Raw genomic sequence first — 15,235 nt, 5'->3', positions numbered from 1 at the left:
GGATGTGACGTATATACAGTTACATTTGAAAACATTACCATTCGCAGTCGGATAGAAAAGGAAACGCATTAAATTACATCGATAAAACGAGAACGGAAAAACATACATTGTACTATCAGAATTAGTAATTTAGATTTTAAAATTGAATTCCTCATACTTTTAAAATATTTTGAAAGGTACTTAAGTATTACAAGGAAAGTATTTAAGTACCTAATACAAGGGTACCTTGCACTAGCTACTTAAATACTTTTTCTTGTATTTAACCAATAAATTGCAACTGTACAGAGCCCAGAAGGTTAGAGAGATACAAGGGTGCGAGGCTGTATATAGGTCAGTGCCAGGGCAGCCTTGATAGCGACACATAGCTGCCGGACCTGTTGAAACTGTGTTTACTGAAAATTGGTTACATTGACGCAATCGTGATTAACACACAGTGAACTAACTTACAGAATAACTTGGTTTCTTGCGAAGTTTTAAATGTATGTGAAAAATAATAATATTTTAACGTTTGCAGTTTAAGACAATCATTATTTTGAGTTTACTTAAAATTCGTATCTAATTCATTACAAATTAAATTAACTACTTACTTGCTTGCATTTAATTGAATTTATGTTAGTGTTTCAATCATCTTAAGTATTTTATTTCTAATTGAGAAAATAAAAAATAAAAATTATGTACCTACTTAAGAAATATTTGAATATTTATTTGTTAAGAAGACTTTATATTTAATGTACCATTACGGAAAATAAAATATAAGCAATAATAAAAACAACGAATAAATTTGTTCTTTTACAGACTTGACAAAATTTACCGTAGCTTAAAATTGTCGGTAGGTAATACTCGGATTTTATTATTTTCGTACATTCAAAGGGTAATATTCGCCCTTTGGTTATAAATATAGAACATTAATATTAGCTTACTTTCCTTTCCTTTTCAATATTTACAATTCATTTAAATTATTTCCGGGTTTTTAATTTACTTTAACCTTACAAATACAACACGAGTTATTTCATTTACTACCCCTTCAAGCAAATCCTTCAAACCCAAACACAGCTGTAGTGCACGCATACTTGAAAGCTTTCTATAGGTGTAGTGGAAGTGTTCTTACCGAGAGCTTTGTCATTTTTTTCAATATTGTTAATTTGGCCTAATCCTTCTCATTCTGAGAAGAGACCGGTGCCCAGCGGTGTGACAATAATGGGTTGATGATGAGTTAATTTCCTTAGCAATGATGCGGCGTGGGTCGATGGCTATCGTCGGCGGCGGCGAACCGCTAATCGTGGTTGAGGAGAGTGGTGCCGAAGAGGCCGAATGCTCCTACCGCTCCTCCACCCCAGCGCGCGGACTCTCCGTCGACACCGAGTCACCACCAGACCCATACCATCTGTCGCCGTGGCGCGAGACCCGCAAGCATTCTCTGCCAACACCATCATGCACTACTGGACCTACAGCTAGCCAGGTTAGTTAGGCACCAGGCACTTGTCTGGTAGTTTCTCTTTAGGAGTATTCGAGTGCTTAAGATCAGAATGTCAATGATTGATGTTGATGGATTCCTTTTCTGAATTAGGTCCGGAGACTCTCCGAGAGAGGCGAAGGCGCTGCTCGTGAGGCCCGTGAAGCAGCCTTCTTAGCTACTCTGAGCCAAGCTCCACCACAACCAGGTGGTCGAAGGTAAGAAAATCAATAATAACTTATGAAGCCTAATTAAAGACCATTATTTCGGGTTATTTAAATAAATTAAATCGTTGCAGACATTCCGTGGTGACCATATCGCGCGTGCCTCAAGCTCTTTTTGGACGAGGCCGCCGTGAGTCCATTGCTGCATTTCCTGCCCTCGGCCGTCGCCGAGATTCTGGTGCCACAAAATGTACGTGTTTTACAATCAATTGTCAAACTTGCTTAGATCTCTAAATTGTTGATTAATGCAAGAAATTGTTATAGGGCCCCCAGCCACTGACACTCTTGGGAGCAGCCACAACCTGCAACTTGATATCATGGACGACATCGTCCAAGCTCGCAAAGTGCGCATGCGTCTTTGGAATACATCCAATGAACGAGTGTGTGAAGTCCAGCCACTGGATGAACGATCTCCAATAAGTGGCTCCGTCAGGTACACCAATCGTGGTCGCAGACACTCCGACTTTGTTGGATCTCCGTTGCCACCTATTCCTGCTCGTCGTCGGGCTTCTGAGATGCCACCTCCACCACCCATTCCGCCACGTACCGGAGCCGGTGTTGTTTGCACTGATACTGATCTCCGACTTATGCTCAACAACCTTACATCGTCCGCTACAGAAATCGATCGCTGTGGGCATCCTGATCGCGTTCGACGACTTGCAGATATGCGTTCCAGTAGTTTTGATGCATCTACAATGCGCGAAAAGCTAGCCGAGTCCGGCACCACCTGGTTCACACGACGCCATCAGACACTAGCGAGTAAAAAGAAAGACAGCGAGGCGAAGAAGCCAAAAGTAACCTTTGCACCTGATGCAAAACAGGCGCCTGGAGACGTTGCCGCTGTTGTTTGGGATAAACCATCGGGATCTGTCGTAGATGCAAGTGCACTCGGTAGCGCCATTGAAGTTTTCCTTCGAAGAACCAGTGCGGTGGATCCCGTACCGTCAACATCTGGATTAGCTCCAGTGAAAGAGACATCCATAACCGTGGAAGGCGAGACGAAACCGAAAACAAAAGACATTCCAAGCACGAGCCGCGCACCGGGCCGTACCGACGAACGCTGGTATGGTAACAGGCCTGAGGAAGAAGAAACTACAGAGGGTTGCGACGCTTCACTTTGCTCTTCATTAAAAGACCTCTTCGTGTAGATACCAGGCTATATTTAAGTCTCTTATATATATTACTAGATGTCATGTACAGATTTACTTCTCAATGACGAATAAGAGTAGTACGTGGTGCCGCTCGGGCGTACCGCGCCGGCGCCGAGTCCTCTCGGTGTACCTTACTTTATGAATCTTTCAATGTGATAGGCTGTGCGCAGGCGCCGGTCGTACTGAGTCGACTCACGACCGACGCCTGCCCTGTAAAATTATTTTTAGAGTAAATTCTATTTTCATTGTAAAGTTTTTAATATAGTAATCAGAATATAACTTATTGTTAGATAGAAAATTATAAGTGCATACTCGTATTTGTGATCGATGGGTGCGCGTTTTCCACGCCGGGCTCTGTCCGGCCTCCCCCCGCGTGCCCGATCCACCCCTGCCCCGTCTTGTCGGACGATCTGTGTCTTGTAATGTTACCATTATCACAATTTATCTTTATCATATAGCAGAATTATGGAAGAGGTCGGGAGAAACGTACGCTTAATAGACGAAGGTGACGCTCAGCCACCTTTTATCAATAAAGTTTTTATCGATGTTCTTTAGTGATTTTATTTCAAGTTGGCCCTCATTCCATAAATATACGAAAGTTTTCACACTATTATAACTACTTAATACTTTTTAAAGGTTGTTTTAAAGAAAATTGGTTACACACATACTATACAGTACTACAGTTACCACTTACCATTAGGTAGACTGCACACTCGTTTGCCGCGAAAATATATACAAAATAAAATAATCATAAAACTACACCCAGATCTGACATTGATAACTAAATACGACTTACTAGTAGGACTATCATCAATCTATATACCACGCAGATCAAATTCGTTTCAATTCTATTATCAAGTTCCTATCAACCCTTTACAGCCCGACTACAAAGCACGGGTCTCCTCTTAAAAGGATCAGGTCATAAACCTCTATGCTGGCTCAGAACAGATTGATAGACAACCAAGTCCTTTCCAATTCAAAGTCAATCTAGTTCCACTTAGTTTTATGAATGGCTATTACTAAATCCATTTTGTGTAACTTTTACGACGATAACTTTTGTAATTACGCGACGCTCGCAGGTGAGACCCGTTGCTTTATGCAAATGATCGCGGGAATTGATAATATTCCCAACTTTGCCACACAGTATTTGATTTAAGAACAAAGTGACGAGAAGTTTGTAAAAAGTTATACTTAAAATGTACATTACATTTTGGTTGCAGTATTTTCTTAGAAAATTCCCATATTTTTTTGTTTCTTACTAAAAATTACACCCGAAGAGCTCAAGTAGCTTAAGTAGCTCTTCGGGTGAGAATGACTGAGTATTGTATTATTCAATGGCCGATACACTCTTTCACAAAATATAAAATTTATTTAGTTTGTATACTAAACCAGAGTACATAATTTCAAATACCAGATAAATCAATATATTCTACAAAAAAATACTGATGCACAAATATAGATAAAATTCTGATATAGGCATAGTTTAAAAAATAATAACTTATTTTTTGTTGAATCAAATATTAAGCTATGTGTGAAACAAACTTACATATCAATAAAATCTAATTTTACAAAGATTTCCTGTGAGTTTGGAGCTATCTTATACCACAAAATTAAAGTATTAATTCATAGTCAATAATTTCAATTCCCAAAGATGACCCTCACAAGATGTAATTAAACAACGTCAACTTTCGCAATTATGCGGCGCTCACTGATCAAACTTTCACTTTTGCTTTATTCAAATAGTCTCGGGAATTAATAAAATTCCTCAACTCGGTTATGATACGAAGTACTCGCTACAATATTAGCGGAGGAAACTATTTTATTACATTTTTCCTCTAGAGATTAAAGTTTTTAAGTGCATTTTAATTTTATTAAAACATAATTATCAGCAAAGTAGTTTTTAATGTCTCAATATTTACTCAATATTATTACAAAAAATGGCATAGTAGTAGTATGTTTTTCGACTATAAGTACGACCTACGAGTATATCTAGTTAGTTATAGTACTTATAGTCTTATCGGATGATTAAATTGTTAAACGGGATGGAAATAAGTAAATAAAATAAGAAAAGCCCCTAAAACGTATCATTTAAGTATGGTTTTATACTTTCTTATACTCAGTTGATGCTACCAGTGGGAAAACATTATATAGGTCGGTAACGGTATGTGCATAAGAGTATATTTTTGATATGAATAATTTCTGCTCACTTGAACGCTGTTTTGTTATATTCTGCAATAATATGTTCATATTTGTAACCACTAATCCTTTACAAATAGATGTTTAATCATGCAAGACCCATCCATCATCATAAATCATACATTTCATCCTTTGTCGACTCCCTCCCAAGAAGGTCAGATAAACTATTAGAAATTATTTTTATAGGGTTGTGATCGCATTTTAAGCAGGCTCCCACTTCGAAGGATCGAGTTAAAAACCTAGGCACGAATATTTACGATGTTTTTATAACATAAAAAGTAGTAAACGCGCATTTAGTCCATCTGATGGTAAGTAGCTATTGTCGCTTTTGGACAATACATACATATATACGATACTAGCCGAATAGTATCCACTTCGTGGCGTTAATTATATGTTTGTGATACAATTATTGTTCAGTATTTCGGACTAAACTGGCCGAAACACTGATTATATATAAAAGGAATAAATTCAAAATTTTAAATATTGACGTTTCTTCCACTACTCACACGAAAAATACAGACAGTCGGTATTCGGATTTCGTCACGGGACGTGTATAATTATATAGTATATTACGGGGGTCCTGGGGACCTATTTGGGAGTCGCGAGTGTGTGCATCACGGTCGATCGGTCGCCGAAGGGAGCACCGCACCACTCTACGGTATTTATACATTTATTCACCTATACTATTGTCACTAATGCACAAGGTTCTAAATTTCATTTCGGATTAGAAACCAGCGACCTAAAACTCTACAATTATGTTGTGAGAACTTATAGAGAACAACATTTTTGATGAACATTATGTTCGTCTATACCGAACCGTTTAGTCAGCGCACGCCGGTAAAGAATCACACCTTCCCCAATTTCTCCTGACTTGATAATCTTAATATACATATGCCATTATTTTTCTCTAAACTTTTTGTTTAATCATAATAAATATAGCCTATAGCACTCCTAAATAGTGTAGCTTTCTGATTGTGAAAGAATTTGTGATCGGTTCAGTATTTCCAACGATTAGCCCTTACAAACAAACAATCAAAGTGACAAAACTTTACCTCTTTATAATATTAGTATAGATACATACATACATACAGACATACAAGAATACACACGTAAAACAAAACCCTTCGTAGTCCAGTTAACAACAAGTGTAACAACCTTATATCACATGTAAATCTTTGCGGGTTAGCTTGATTATTTTTAACACAAGCTGACATTAAACCGACTACCTCTTTGTCACGTGGAGCGTGTGACACGATAGCAAGAAGCTTGGGATTTCAAAATGAGTGATTTAAAAGCGTCACCGGTCTACTTTTAACCTTTAGAATAGGTAATGTGGCTTTAATAATTCATTTGAAGTAATTTGTCCTCACTCTACTTTATTTTCCTACCTGGCCTTATGAGATGCTAATTTCGTTTTATCCACACAGTTTCATCATGCTTTTTCTAATATAAGCAATCTACTATATATATTTGCATTCAAATTTATGTTTTGGGATTTATAGGCGTCTTTATATGCCGTTCAAACAACTTTTGGTATACTGATGAGACCTGAGGCATTCAAAATTGGTCCTAAGGGAAGTTACGCATCTATAGGCGACCTCAGGTTTCCCAAACCTTATCTGGAATTGATATATATATCCAATTGTAGTTATGTATGTTTGTCCTATTCTTTGGCACGCTATACAGCCCAAACACCTTAACGGATTTTGCCATATACTTTTCGTTACATTCGCCTCAATTGTGATACTATATTTTTGGGCAGTCTGGTTTTTATATAAATTTCTTTAGTTCTGTTTATATGTATTATATCAAAGGCACCTATAACACATGGAATGCTACTGTGACCCAATTGAGGAACACACATACATACGTTTTTTTTTTTTTTTTTTTTTTTTTTTTTTTTTTTTTTTTTTATATTTGAACCTGACGATAAAGCAGACGTGCTACCTGATGGAAAGTAGTCAACGTCGCCTATGGACATTTGCAACACCAGAGGAGTCGCCAATGCATCGCCGGCTTTGAAGGAGAGCTCTTTTTGCACCTTTTTTGAAGAGCCCCATGTCATAGCGCTCCGGGAATACCTGTGTATATTGTAGTTACATATTCGTGTATAATATAATATACATAAAATTCTCGTGTCGCATTGTTTGTTACCGTACTCCTCCGAAACTGCTTTACCGATTTTCACCAAATTTTATATGCATATTCTGTAGGTCTGAGAATCGGCTACTATCTATTTTTCATATCCCTAAATGATAAGGGTTGTTCACCCTTAACATTTTTTTTATTTATATGGCAACACAACGTTTGTCGAGTCAGCTAGTATAATATACATAATACGAATATATTGGTATATTTATGTTATATGGTCTGATTCCAACGTGTACACGCTCCTCTTATGCGGCAAATGTTTTAATAGCCTATATTAAAATACCAGGCGTTTTTAAGTACAATCCAGATCATTTTCAGTTTATTGATGCCGTAAAATCTTTTGGCACCAAAATTACAGGAATATTGTTTTAGTGTGATAACATTGCTTTTTTGCAACGATATAATATAAAAGTAATATATCAGTGTTGTATTGGTTTTTTTTTTTTGAGATAAGGGTGAACATTGACGCAGTTTTTGTTTTTCGGTCAAAAGAGCGTAGATGCTAGCTGATCTACATATGGGACCACCACTCTTGAGAGTGACATTGCATCAATAATATGCTTAAGTTTTGTCTTAAGCATATTATTGATGCGATTAGCTTAATCTGTAAGGAGTCATTTACAGATGTCCATGGAGAGTGACTAAACTGACTAGATGAACCAAATGCTCGATTGCTGTTTAAAAATATTTGACGACCCGTGTGGCGGAGCGGTCACCATACTAGTCTAATGCGCAGAGGGCCCCGAGTTCGATCCCCGCCAGACTGAAATCTAAATGATGAATTTAAGATTCTGTTTCCGGGTCTGGGTGTTTGTATATCTGTGTCTATGTGTGTCCATGGCGCCCACGATACAGGAAATCGTAGTGTGTTGCTGTGAGTACAGAAAGCGTTAAAAAAATAGTTGCGGCATTAATGCCTCCGAAGTCGAATGATGAAGGGTACTTTACTCTAACCATGAGTTTTTAAAACATCCCACAATTTTACGTTACGTTTACTGAATCCATTATTCTGTTCCGTTTGCTTCAGTAGACTGAGTAAACGTAACAATAAGTAAGTGCTCAAGTCGTTTTGTCTGCCTCACATGTTCGCAAAAAAGAAAGACAAACATAAAGCGCCATTTTGTCAATTTAGACATTTAATGTTACGTTCCTGACACTATAGTTCTGATACAATCCGCTAGGGGCGCTGATTTGAATTTGTATGGACAAATACGAGTACGTAAACAAATACCAAAACAGTCATATTTGTCAAAACATAAAAACTCATGGCCTTACCATGAGTTTTAAACGTAACGTAAACGTAAAAACTCATGGTAAGGGTACTGTTACTTATAAACCGACTTCGAAATACGAGAAGAATTCATATTCTTGTGCCAAATATATTAGTTTACAAACGTTTACTTCTAAATACATTTAGGTATTGAATTGTAACTGATTACACTGTAAATGATTTACATAATTTACAATTTAAGCGTTAACGTTTCTCATAAAAATAAAAGGTTCGTAAAGAGAGTTGTTTTTAATTAACAAAATGAAGACGAATGCCGCAACTTTACGAGTTATTTACGAATCTGTTTGACTTCTCCAGCGTATAATGTAATTAAAATGTGATCGTCAATAAGAAATAACGTTTTAATGTCATTTAAAAAGTGACTTTTTTATTAAAGTAACAGCTGTTACGCGCACTGTGTTTTGGTTTGGTTTGTTTTTAAGGGTGTGGTAAGGAAGAGACAATTATACGAGGCGTTCCAACTGTGACTCGTTATTAATACTCATTTTTTATAATAGTTATAGGAGTAGCAGACTAGCACGCAGTCCACCTGACAGTAAGTGGCTAGTACCGTCCATGGCCATCTGCAATCAACCCCATATAGGATTAAATATTCCTACCTGAGATCGGCCACAAATGCGTCGCTACCCCTGAGGGCTAAGCTGGAACGCCTCGGAAAAGTATGTCTCCCGTACCACACCCTTCAAACCAGAACACAGTACAGCTTAACATTGCTGTTATTAGGTAGAAATAATTGTAGCGGTGGCGCCGCCGGAGTCGCACCACAGAGGGTTCTACTTCCTTCTATGTCCATGGAAGCAGCATAACGTTGGTTGTATGCTCATTTACTTCTATATTATCTAGTATATAAAATGTTAGCTTAAACACGTATATACCCCGTTAACACTAGAGCGTAACTAAGTTTACATAATAAATGCATTGTCAGGAGTTAAATTACAATTCTAGTATGTATACCCACTTGTGTATTCGGCCAGCGTTCGTGCATAAGCCATTACTTTGACGAAGTAGCAAAATAGACTGATGTGTTATAATTTTTATATGGATTTATTTTTTACAGGACTAAATGCCACGCGCAAAAAAGCGTTATAAAAGTACCTATATTATTAATGTTAATATTTAATCTACGGAAACTCGAACTTTACATCGATTACACAACAAGAAAACAAAGGATAAAATATAAAATATAGTCAGATAACTTCAGACAACTTTTGGGAAGAGGACATATTAACTTTATAAACACATACGTATAAAAATTTGTTAATAGTAATATATCCAAATATTGTATAATATTGTTTGCATTATTTATGAAATTGTAACCATAATTTATTATTTCACCACAGTAAGTACCTATTGGGAAATGTTATAATATTAGTAGTGTCAACAAAAAACAGTAGTTATGGTAGTAAATGCATTAGATTAGGAGTCAATTTAGTCACTATGTCTTGGTGCTAACCTCATATTACTAAAGGGAGATCCAACCGGAAACCTAATTGCATGGTACACACTCTCCGTAATATTATTAGAACCGAAACGCGCTACGACCGTAGCCCGTGACATGCCCGTAGCTCCGTAGCGATACGTAGCCTGAGGCTTGTAACGGGATTAATAGTAAAAGCAACCTACAAGCGATCAACGATTGGCGATCGATATATTTATTACTAGCTGACCCGGCAAATTGTGTACCGCCTCAAAATCTATTTATCAAATATATTTCATATAAAATATATCCTATGTTACTCGTGGATAATGTAGCTTTGGAATGGTGAAATAATTTTTAAAATCGGTCCAGTAGTTTTTGAGCCTATTCATTACAACCAAACAAAAAAATGTAGTAGTTATCTGTCACCCAGTCATACCTTATCATTTTTATATTATTTTATCATCAACCCAAACTCTGGTCGGCTGAAATAGGTGAGAGGTAGTATTAAAGAGTAGTTAAAAGTAGTTATGTTTCGATTTAAAAAGCGAGATACTCTTACGATGTGCTATAATTTAATCCTAAGGGTAGCGACGCATCTGCGGCTCATCACCAGTAAGACTCTTATCTTATCTAGGTTTATTTTTAGATGTCCACGGGCGGCAGGAGCCACTTACAATCAGGTGGACTGTCGCTACTCCTATATTATAAAAAATATGAACGTGACGTTAGTGCCACTAGTTCGACCGCCTTCAATTCTTACCACAAATTTCGTAACAGCTCGCTTTCCGTAACTCGTTTGTGTTCGTCCAAATACCGAACATGCTCACTCATCTGCGACTGAATCGATTAATATTATTACGTAGTCGGTTCTAGTGCTCCAACCTGTGTCTACATTATCATCGTTCTTGATCAAACATATAACTGTCTATAAATTCGTAACTATTACTCAAACATATTCGAAGCTGTTAGCATAACATGACTCCGTAACAGGTGAGAGTAAACATGGGCTTTGATTTTGATTTCTATTTTGATATTCAGTAGGGCTTGAGGGACATAAGGACGGTAGCTATTCCACATTCCAATCTATGTTCCAATATGTTTACTTGAAAGTGTAAACGAAAAGTCAAATTGAGTAAGTTAAATTTTCTTTACAGGCACCTACATAATATAAACATTTTTAAAGTACCTTTTTATAGGAAACATTAGAATATTTTCAATATTTTTTCATATCTATTGCAGCTACTATAAGAGTATTTTCAAAAACCTACAATCCAATTATAATTGCTTGTAAGTATTTCTACGACACGGGATCTTTTAACAGACAGTTGTTACAAGTTTATGAGAGAAATTACTTACATTGACTTTTAACTAAGTATATTTACATTTTCGATTAAGGGGTTGTCTTTCATCTAATACGTTTTGGTAATCGTGGTTGGGTTGTCTATATTGTATAATGATAATAGTTGGAATAATCTCACATTTAGATCACAACACAAAAAAGTATATGAGAATATGGAAATAGTTTTATAGCAAATAAATAATCAATTTACGTCCAATTAGTGAATATTTGGGCTGTAACCCAATTAACCAGTGCGCCAAAATCATAGGAGCGAATATAACCTCTCTTTAATATTTGTAATATTTTAAAATGTGGTAGAACCGTGTGATAAGACTCCGGCGGCACCGCCGCCATACCTATTTCTGCCTAATAACAGTAGTATTAGGCGCTGCTATGTTCGAAGAGTATATTAAGCGAGACATACTTCTCCGAGACGTTCCAACATAGTCCTCAGGGATAGCCCGATCTGTGGCCGACCGCAGATAGAAATCTAATTTTATCTAGGGTTGATTACAGTTGTCCATGGGCGGTAGTAGCCATTTACCATCAGATGGACTGCATGCTCGTTTGCCACTTTTATATTATAAGAAAATGTATATTAAAGAAAAAATATCCTTTAAAATATTCAATTTTTAGTTGCAATCGTCTGTGCTAACGGAAATCCGATAACTGAAAACGTGGAACGTGTAGCGAATGTGTCGTGAAATATTGCAAGAAGTTATACCGCTTCGCAAACACGGATAGATCGTGATGAGTTTTAACATATTTGCATTCCAGACAACTCTTAGTTTACATATTTGAATATGATATTGGATATAATTTTCTCTCGATTTATTTAATACTTTGTTACACATTAGACATTATAAAGGCGAACTTAATGATGGAAGAATTACCTTTTTCTTTTTACGAGGGAGAAACCTTCTCTAAAACCCCCGGTGGCCGTCCTCGGCGCTGTGTAGAGAGCTCCGGGATCTCCAAAGGAACGCAACCGGAGCCCTCTTAGCGCGTTGCCCCTACAGGCTCCGCCCACGTGAGCTTGGCGCTGACCACACCGTCTGGTGCGTACGACGGTATGCGACCACACATACCGCCGTCCTTCCCGGGGCCGCTGGCCGGGCGGTTCTAGCTCCCACTCTTGCCGCCCAATATATGCCAAAATAAAACTAAATTAATATGATTAGATTGTCACGCGTAATTAAGATACAAGCCGAATTTCAGCCCAATCGGACACTGGGAAGTGGGTAAAATTTAGCTGGCAAGATTTCATTACAAACACCGGGACAGGTGAATACCGGAATTATACTGTTTCGTGCCGTTTCAATAAAAAAGGGCATTCCATGCAATAATTCGCCCGTGTTTAACTGTAAAAACAACAGTTTTTCGCTGTTGTGTTTTAAGTAATATCTTATCTACATACATTTTCCTTAAGTTTTCCTTACGAGAATTTTACCAGAGTTCTATACAGAGTTAGTTAGAGATGTACGTTAAAGTAACAACTTACCGCCCGTTAGAGTTTAAGTCCAAATGGTACATAGCTGTAACAAATATAATATCATACTTAAATAATCCGTCGGGTCATATTTTTAATATTTTTTTTTGGTAGTTGGTCTTTTCATTTTAAATAGAATAGTTTATAGAATAATAATAGATTGGTTAATATATAACTAAGTCTAAGTGAATAATACTAAAGTCAAGCCAACGGAACTGACAAACAACTAACTTAACTAACTTAAAAACAAAACAAGCTCTCGCAAATTGGAAACTACAAGTGCCTGAGCTAACAGAAAACCGATAAAATCCGCGCCGAGCTCTCACAGTCGAATGAATGCCGTCAAAGATTGCAATAAACTACGTTATTGAAGAGGAGATGTCCATATCCCTCCTTATACCTTATACCTATACAATATTTATATTTTATTTAACTTGCTTTGCTACTTCGCATGTATTTGAGAGTCAAATAATGCAAAATAAATGCGCAAATTTTGCATACACGTTTGATTTTGACAACAAAACTTTATTTTATCACTACTATCAATTATTCGAAAAGCTACTTTAAAATCGCCCTTTAATAACATGCCTAGGCCGTTAATTGAATGGCTAAATAGCCTGATTGCGACATATTCGCCAACAAAATTTTATTTAAATCGGTTGAACTGTTTCGGTGATGGTCATATACCATAGTGAACGTTCCAGCTATAAAAACGCAAAAATATGAATATATAGCAGCAACTAAAACTGTGGTTAATTGTAAAACCTTTATGGACATTTCTACGTAACTCTATATCTATGGTAAGACAAGTAATAAAAAGTTTACCCCAAACCAACTATCGATGTTAGCTGCGAGTATTTCAGTTGGAGTACGGGAAAAGTTGGTATGCTCGTTCCAATTTTTAGCAAAAGGACGATTTGCAACAGTTTTGGACAGTTTTGGAGATTTTTTTCGCATTTCTAAACCACTTTTAAAGTAAGGAATATTCTTGATATCTTCAACAAGGTTTCATCTTCGACTAACAAAGGTGATAATCTATAACGTACAATGCATAAAGAAGTAGGTTATTTGCCCACTGCTGGCCATAAGTCTCATTTGAGTGAGAAAGGAGTTAACCATAGTTGCGCTGGTTAAGTGCAAATTTATAGACTTCACATACCTTGAATTTTTTTTAGAGAACCCTTAGATGTACGGGTTTCTCGTGATGTTTGCTTTTATCGTTATGATAAATGATTAATGTACACAGTAAGTAATAGGCACACAATTTTATGAAATATTAGAGGTACGTGTGATTCATACTTTGGAGCTGACTACTGGAGCTGGATACCGAAGGTGGTAGAACCCTTTGTGGTTTGACTCCGGCGGCACCACCGCCACACCTATTTCTACCTAATAACAGCAGTGTTAGGCGCTGCTGTGTTCCGTTTTGAAGGGTGTGGTAAGGGAGACAGACTTTTCCAAGGCGTTCCAGCTTAGTCATCAGGGGTAGCGGCGCATATGTGGCCGACCTCAGGTAGGAATATATAATCCTATCTGAGGATGATTACAGATGTCCATGCGCGGCAGTAGCCACTTACCATCAGGTGGACTGCATACTCGTCTTCTACTCCTATATTATAAAAAAAGCCCACTACTGTAGCTGAGTTTCAACAACTAACCTATCACTGCTTCAATATACAATGTTTTAATTACACTTGTATAATAAAAAAGGAATACACAGCTACAGTTACAGAATAGATACGAGTACACAGCTAACATTTACTTTGTCACATTTAACTGAGAAACTTTCCGTAAGCGCTACAAGCTCCCATTTGCACATACGCAAATAACTGAATAAGTTTCTGAGTGTTTACTGCGAAAGATTACAACGCTCGTTCGGGAAGGTTAAGGCGACTACACACGAAGGTAAACAATATATAATAACATGTGAGTAACACTTGTAAAAATAATAACATGTCATGTAATAAATTTAACAAACAATGACATGTGACGTAACAAATATAACGAACAATGACGTGAAAAATTCATTATTAAGCGATTCTTTTAATGGCATCTTATAGCTTATTAATTTTGTAAGAAATTAACTTTAACTAAAAGTATATTTTAATATTGCTCTCTACATTTTTTACATACAGTTTACACCACCACTAGAATTTCCCGTGGTATAAGTGCCATTAACCCATACGGCTTGTGTGTACTTCATTGTCAACCGATTTCTGCCCCACTGCTCGTCATGGGTCTCTTCTAAGAGAACGGATAATCCACCGCGCTGATTATATATGGACTGATAGATTTCACTGCATGCACTGCACCTAAATGCATGATCAAGGTATCTTACTATTCGATAATCGAACCTGGTACTTAAGCCAACATAATAACGACTGTTCCACTGGAAATAAATTTAGTTATTCGGAAAGCTTGTCCCCAACACCAACATAGTTCGACAAACTCGTTTATATTCATGGCCGACGCTCGCCGTAAAAAAACGTTAAAAACCAACGTTGTTTCTCTAATTTGCAGC

General features: G+C 37.1%; 1 protein-coding gene across 2 annotated transcripts in view; it reads left to right on the top strand.

Moving 5' to 3' along the window:
- The window catches only part of LOC140750155 (uncharacterized), a 30,394-nt gene extending 27,031 nt beyond the window's left edge, over positions 1–3,363 (top strand). For both annotated transcript variants that reach the window (XM_073083543.1, XM_073083545.1), the window contains exons 2-5: positions 1,227–1,459; positions 1,568–1,671; positions 1,752–1,867; positions 1,942–3,363. In XM_073083543.1, coding sequence (XP_072939644.1) covers positions 1,229–1,459; positions 1,568–1,671; positions 1,752–1,867; positions 1,942–2,825 — 1,335 coding nt within the window. In that variant the 5' untranslated portion in view covers positions 1,227–1,228 and the 3' untranslated portion in view covers positions 2,826–3,363. The remainder of the gene's footprint in view (positions 1–1,226; positions 1,460–1,567; positions 1,672–1,751; positions 1,868–1,941) is intronic.
- Positions 3,364–15,235: the final 11,872 nt, after the last annotated feature.

The sequence above is a fragment of the Epargyreus clarus genome, unplaced genomic scaffold (genome assembly GCF_041222505.1).
Source record: "Epargyreus clarus isolate Ecla_fem2 unplaced genomic scaffold, WU_Ecla_fem_2.2 ptg000019l, whole genome shotgun sequence".
In the NCBI taxonomy this organism is placed as follows: Eukaryota; Metazoa; Arthropoda; class Insecta; order Lepidoptera; family Hesperiidae; genus Epargyreus; species Epargyreus clarus.
Note: the sequence above shows the minus strand (reverse complement) of the source record. Positions and strands in the feature narration are given on the sequence as shown.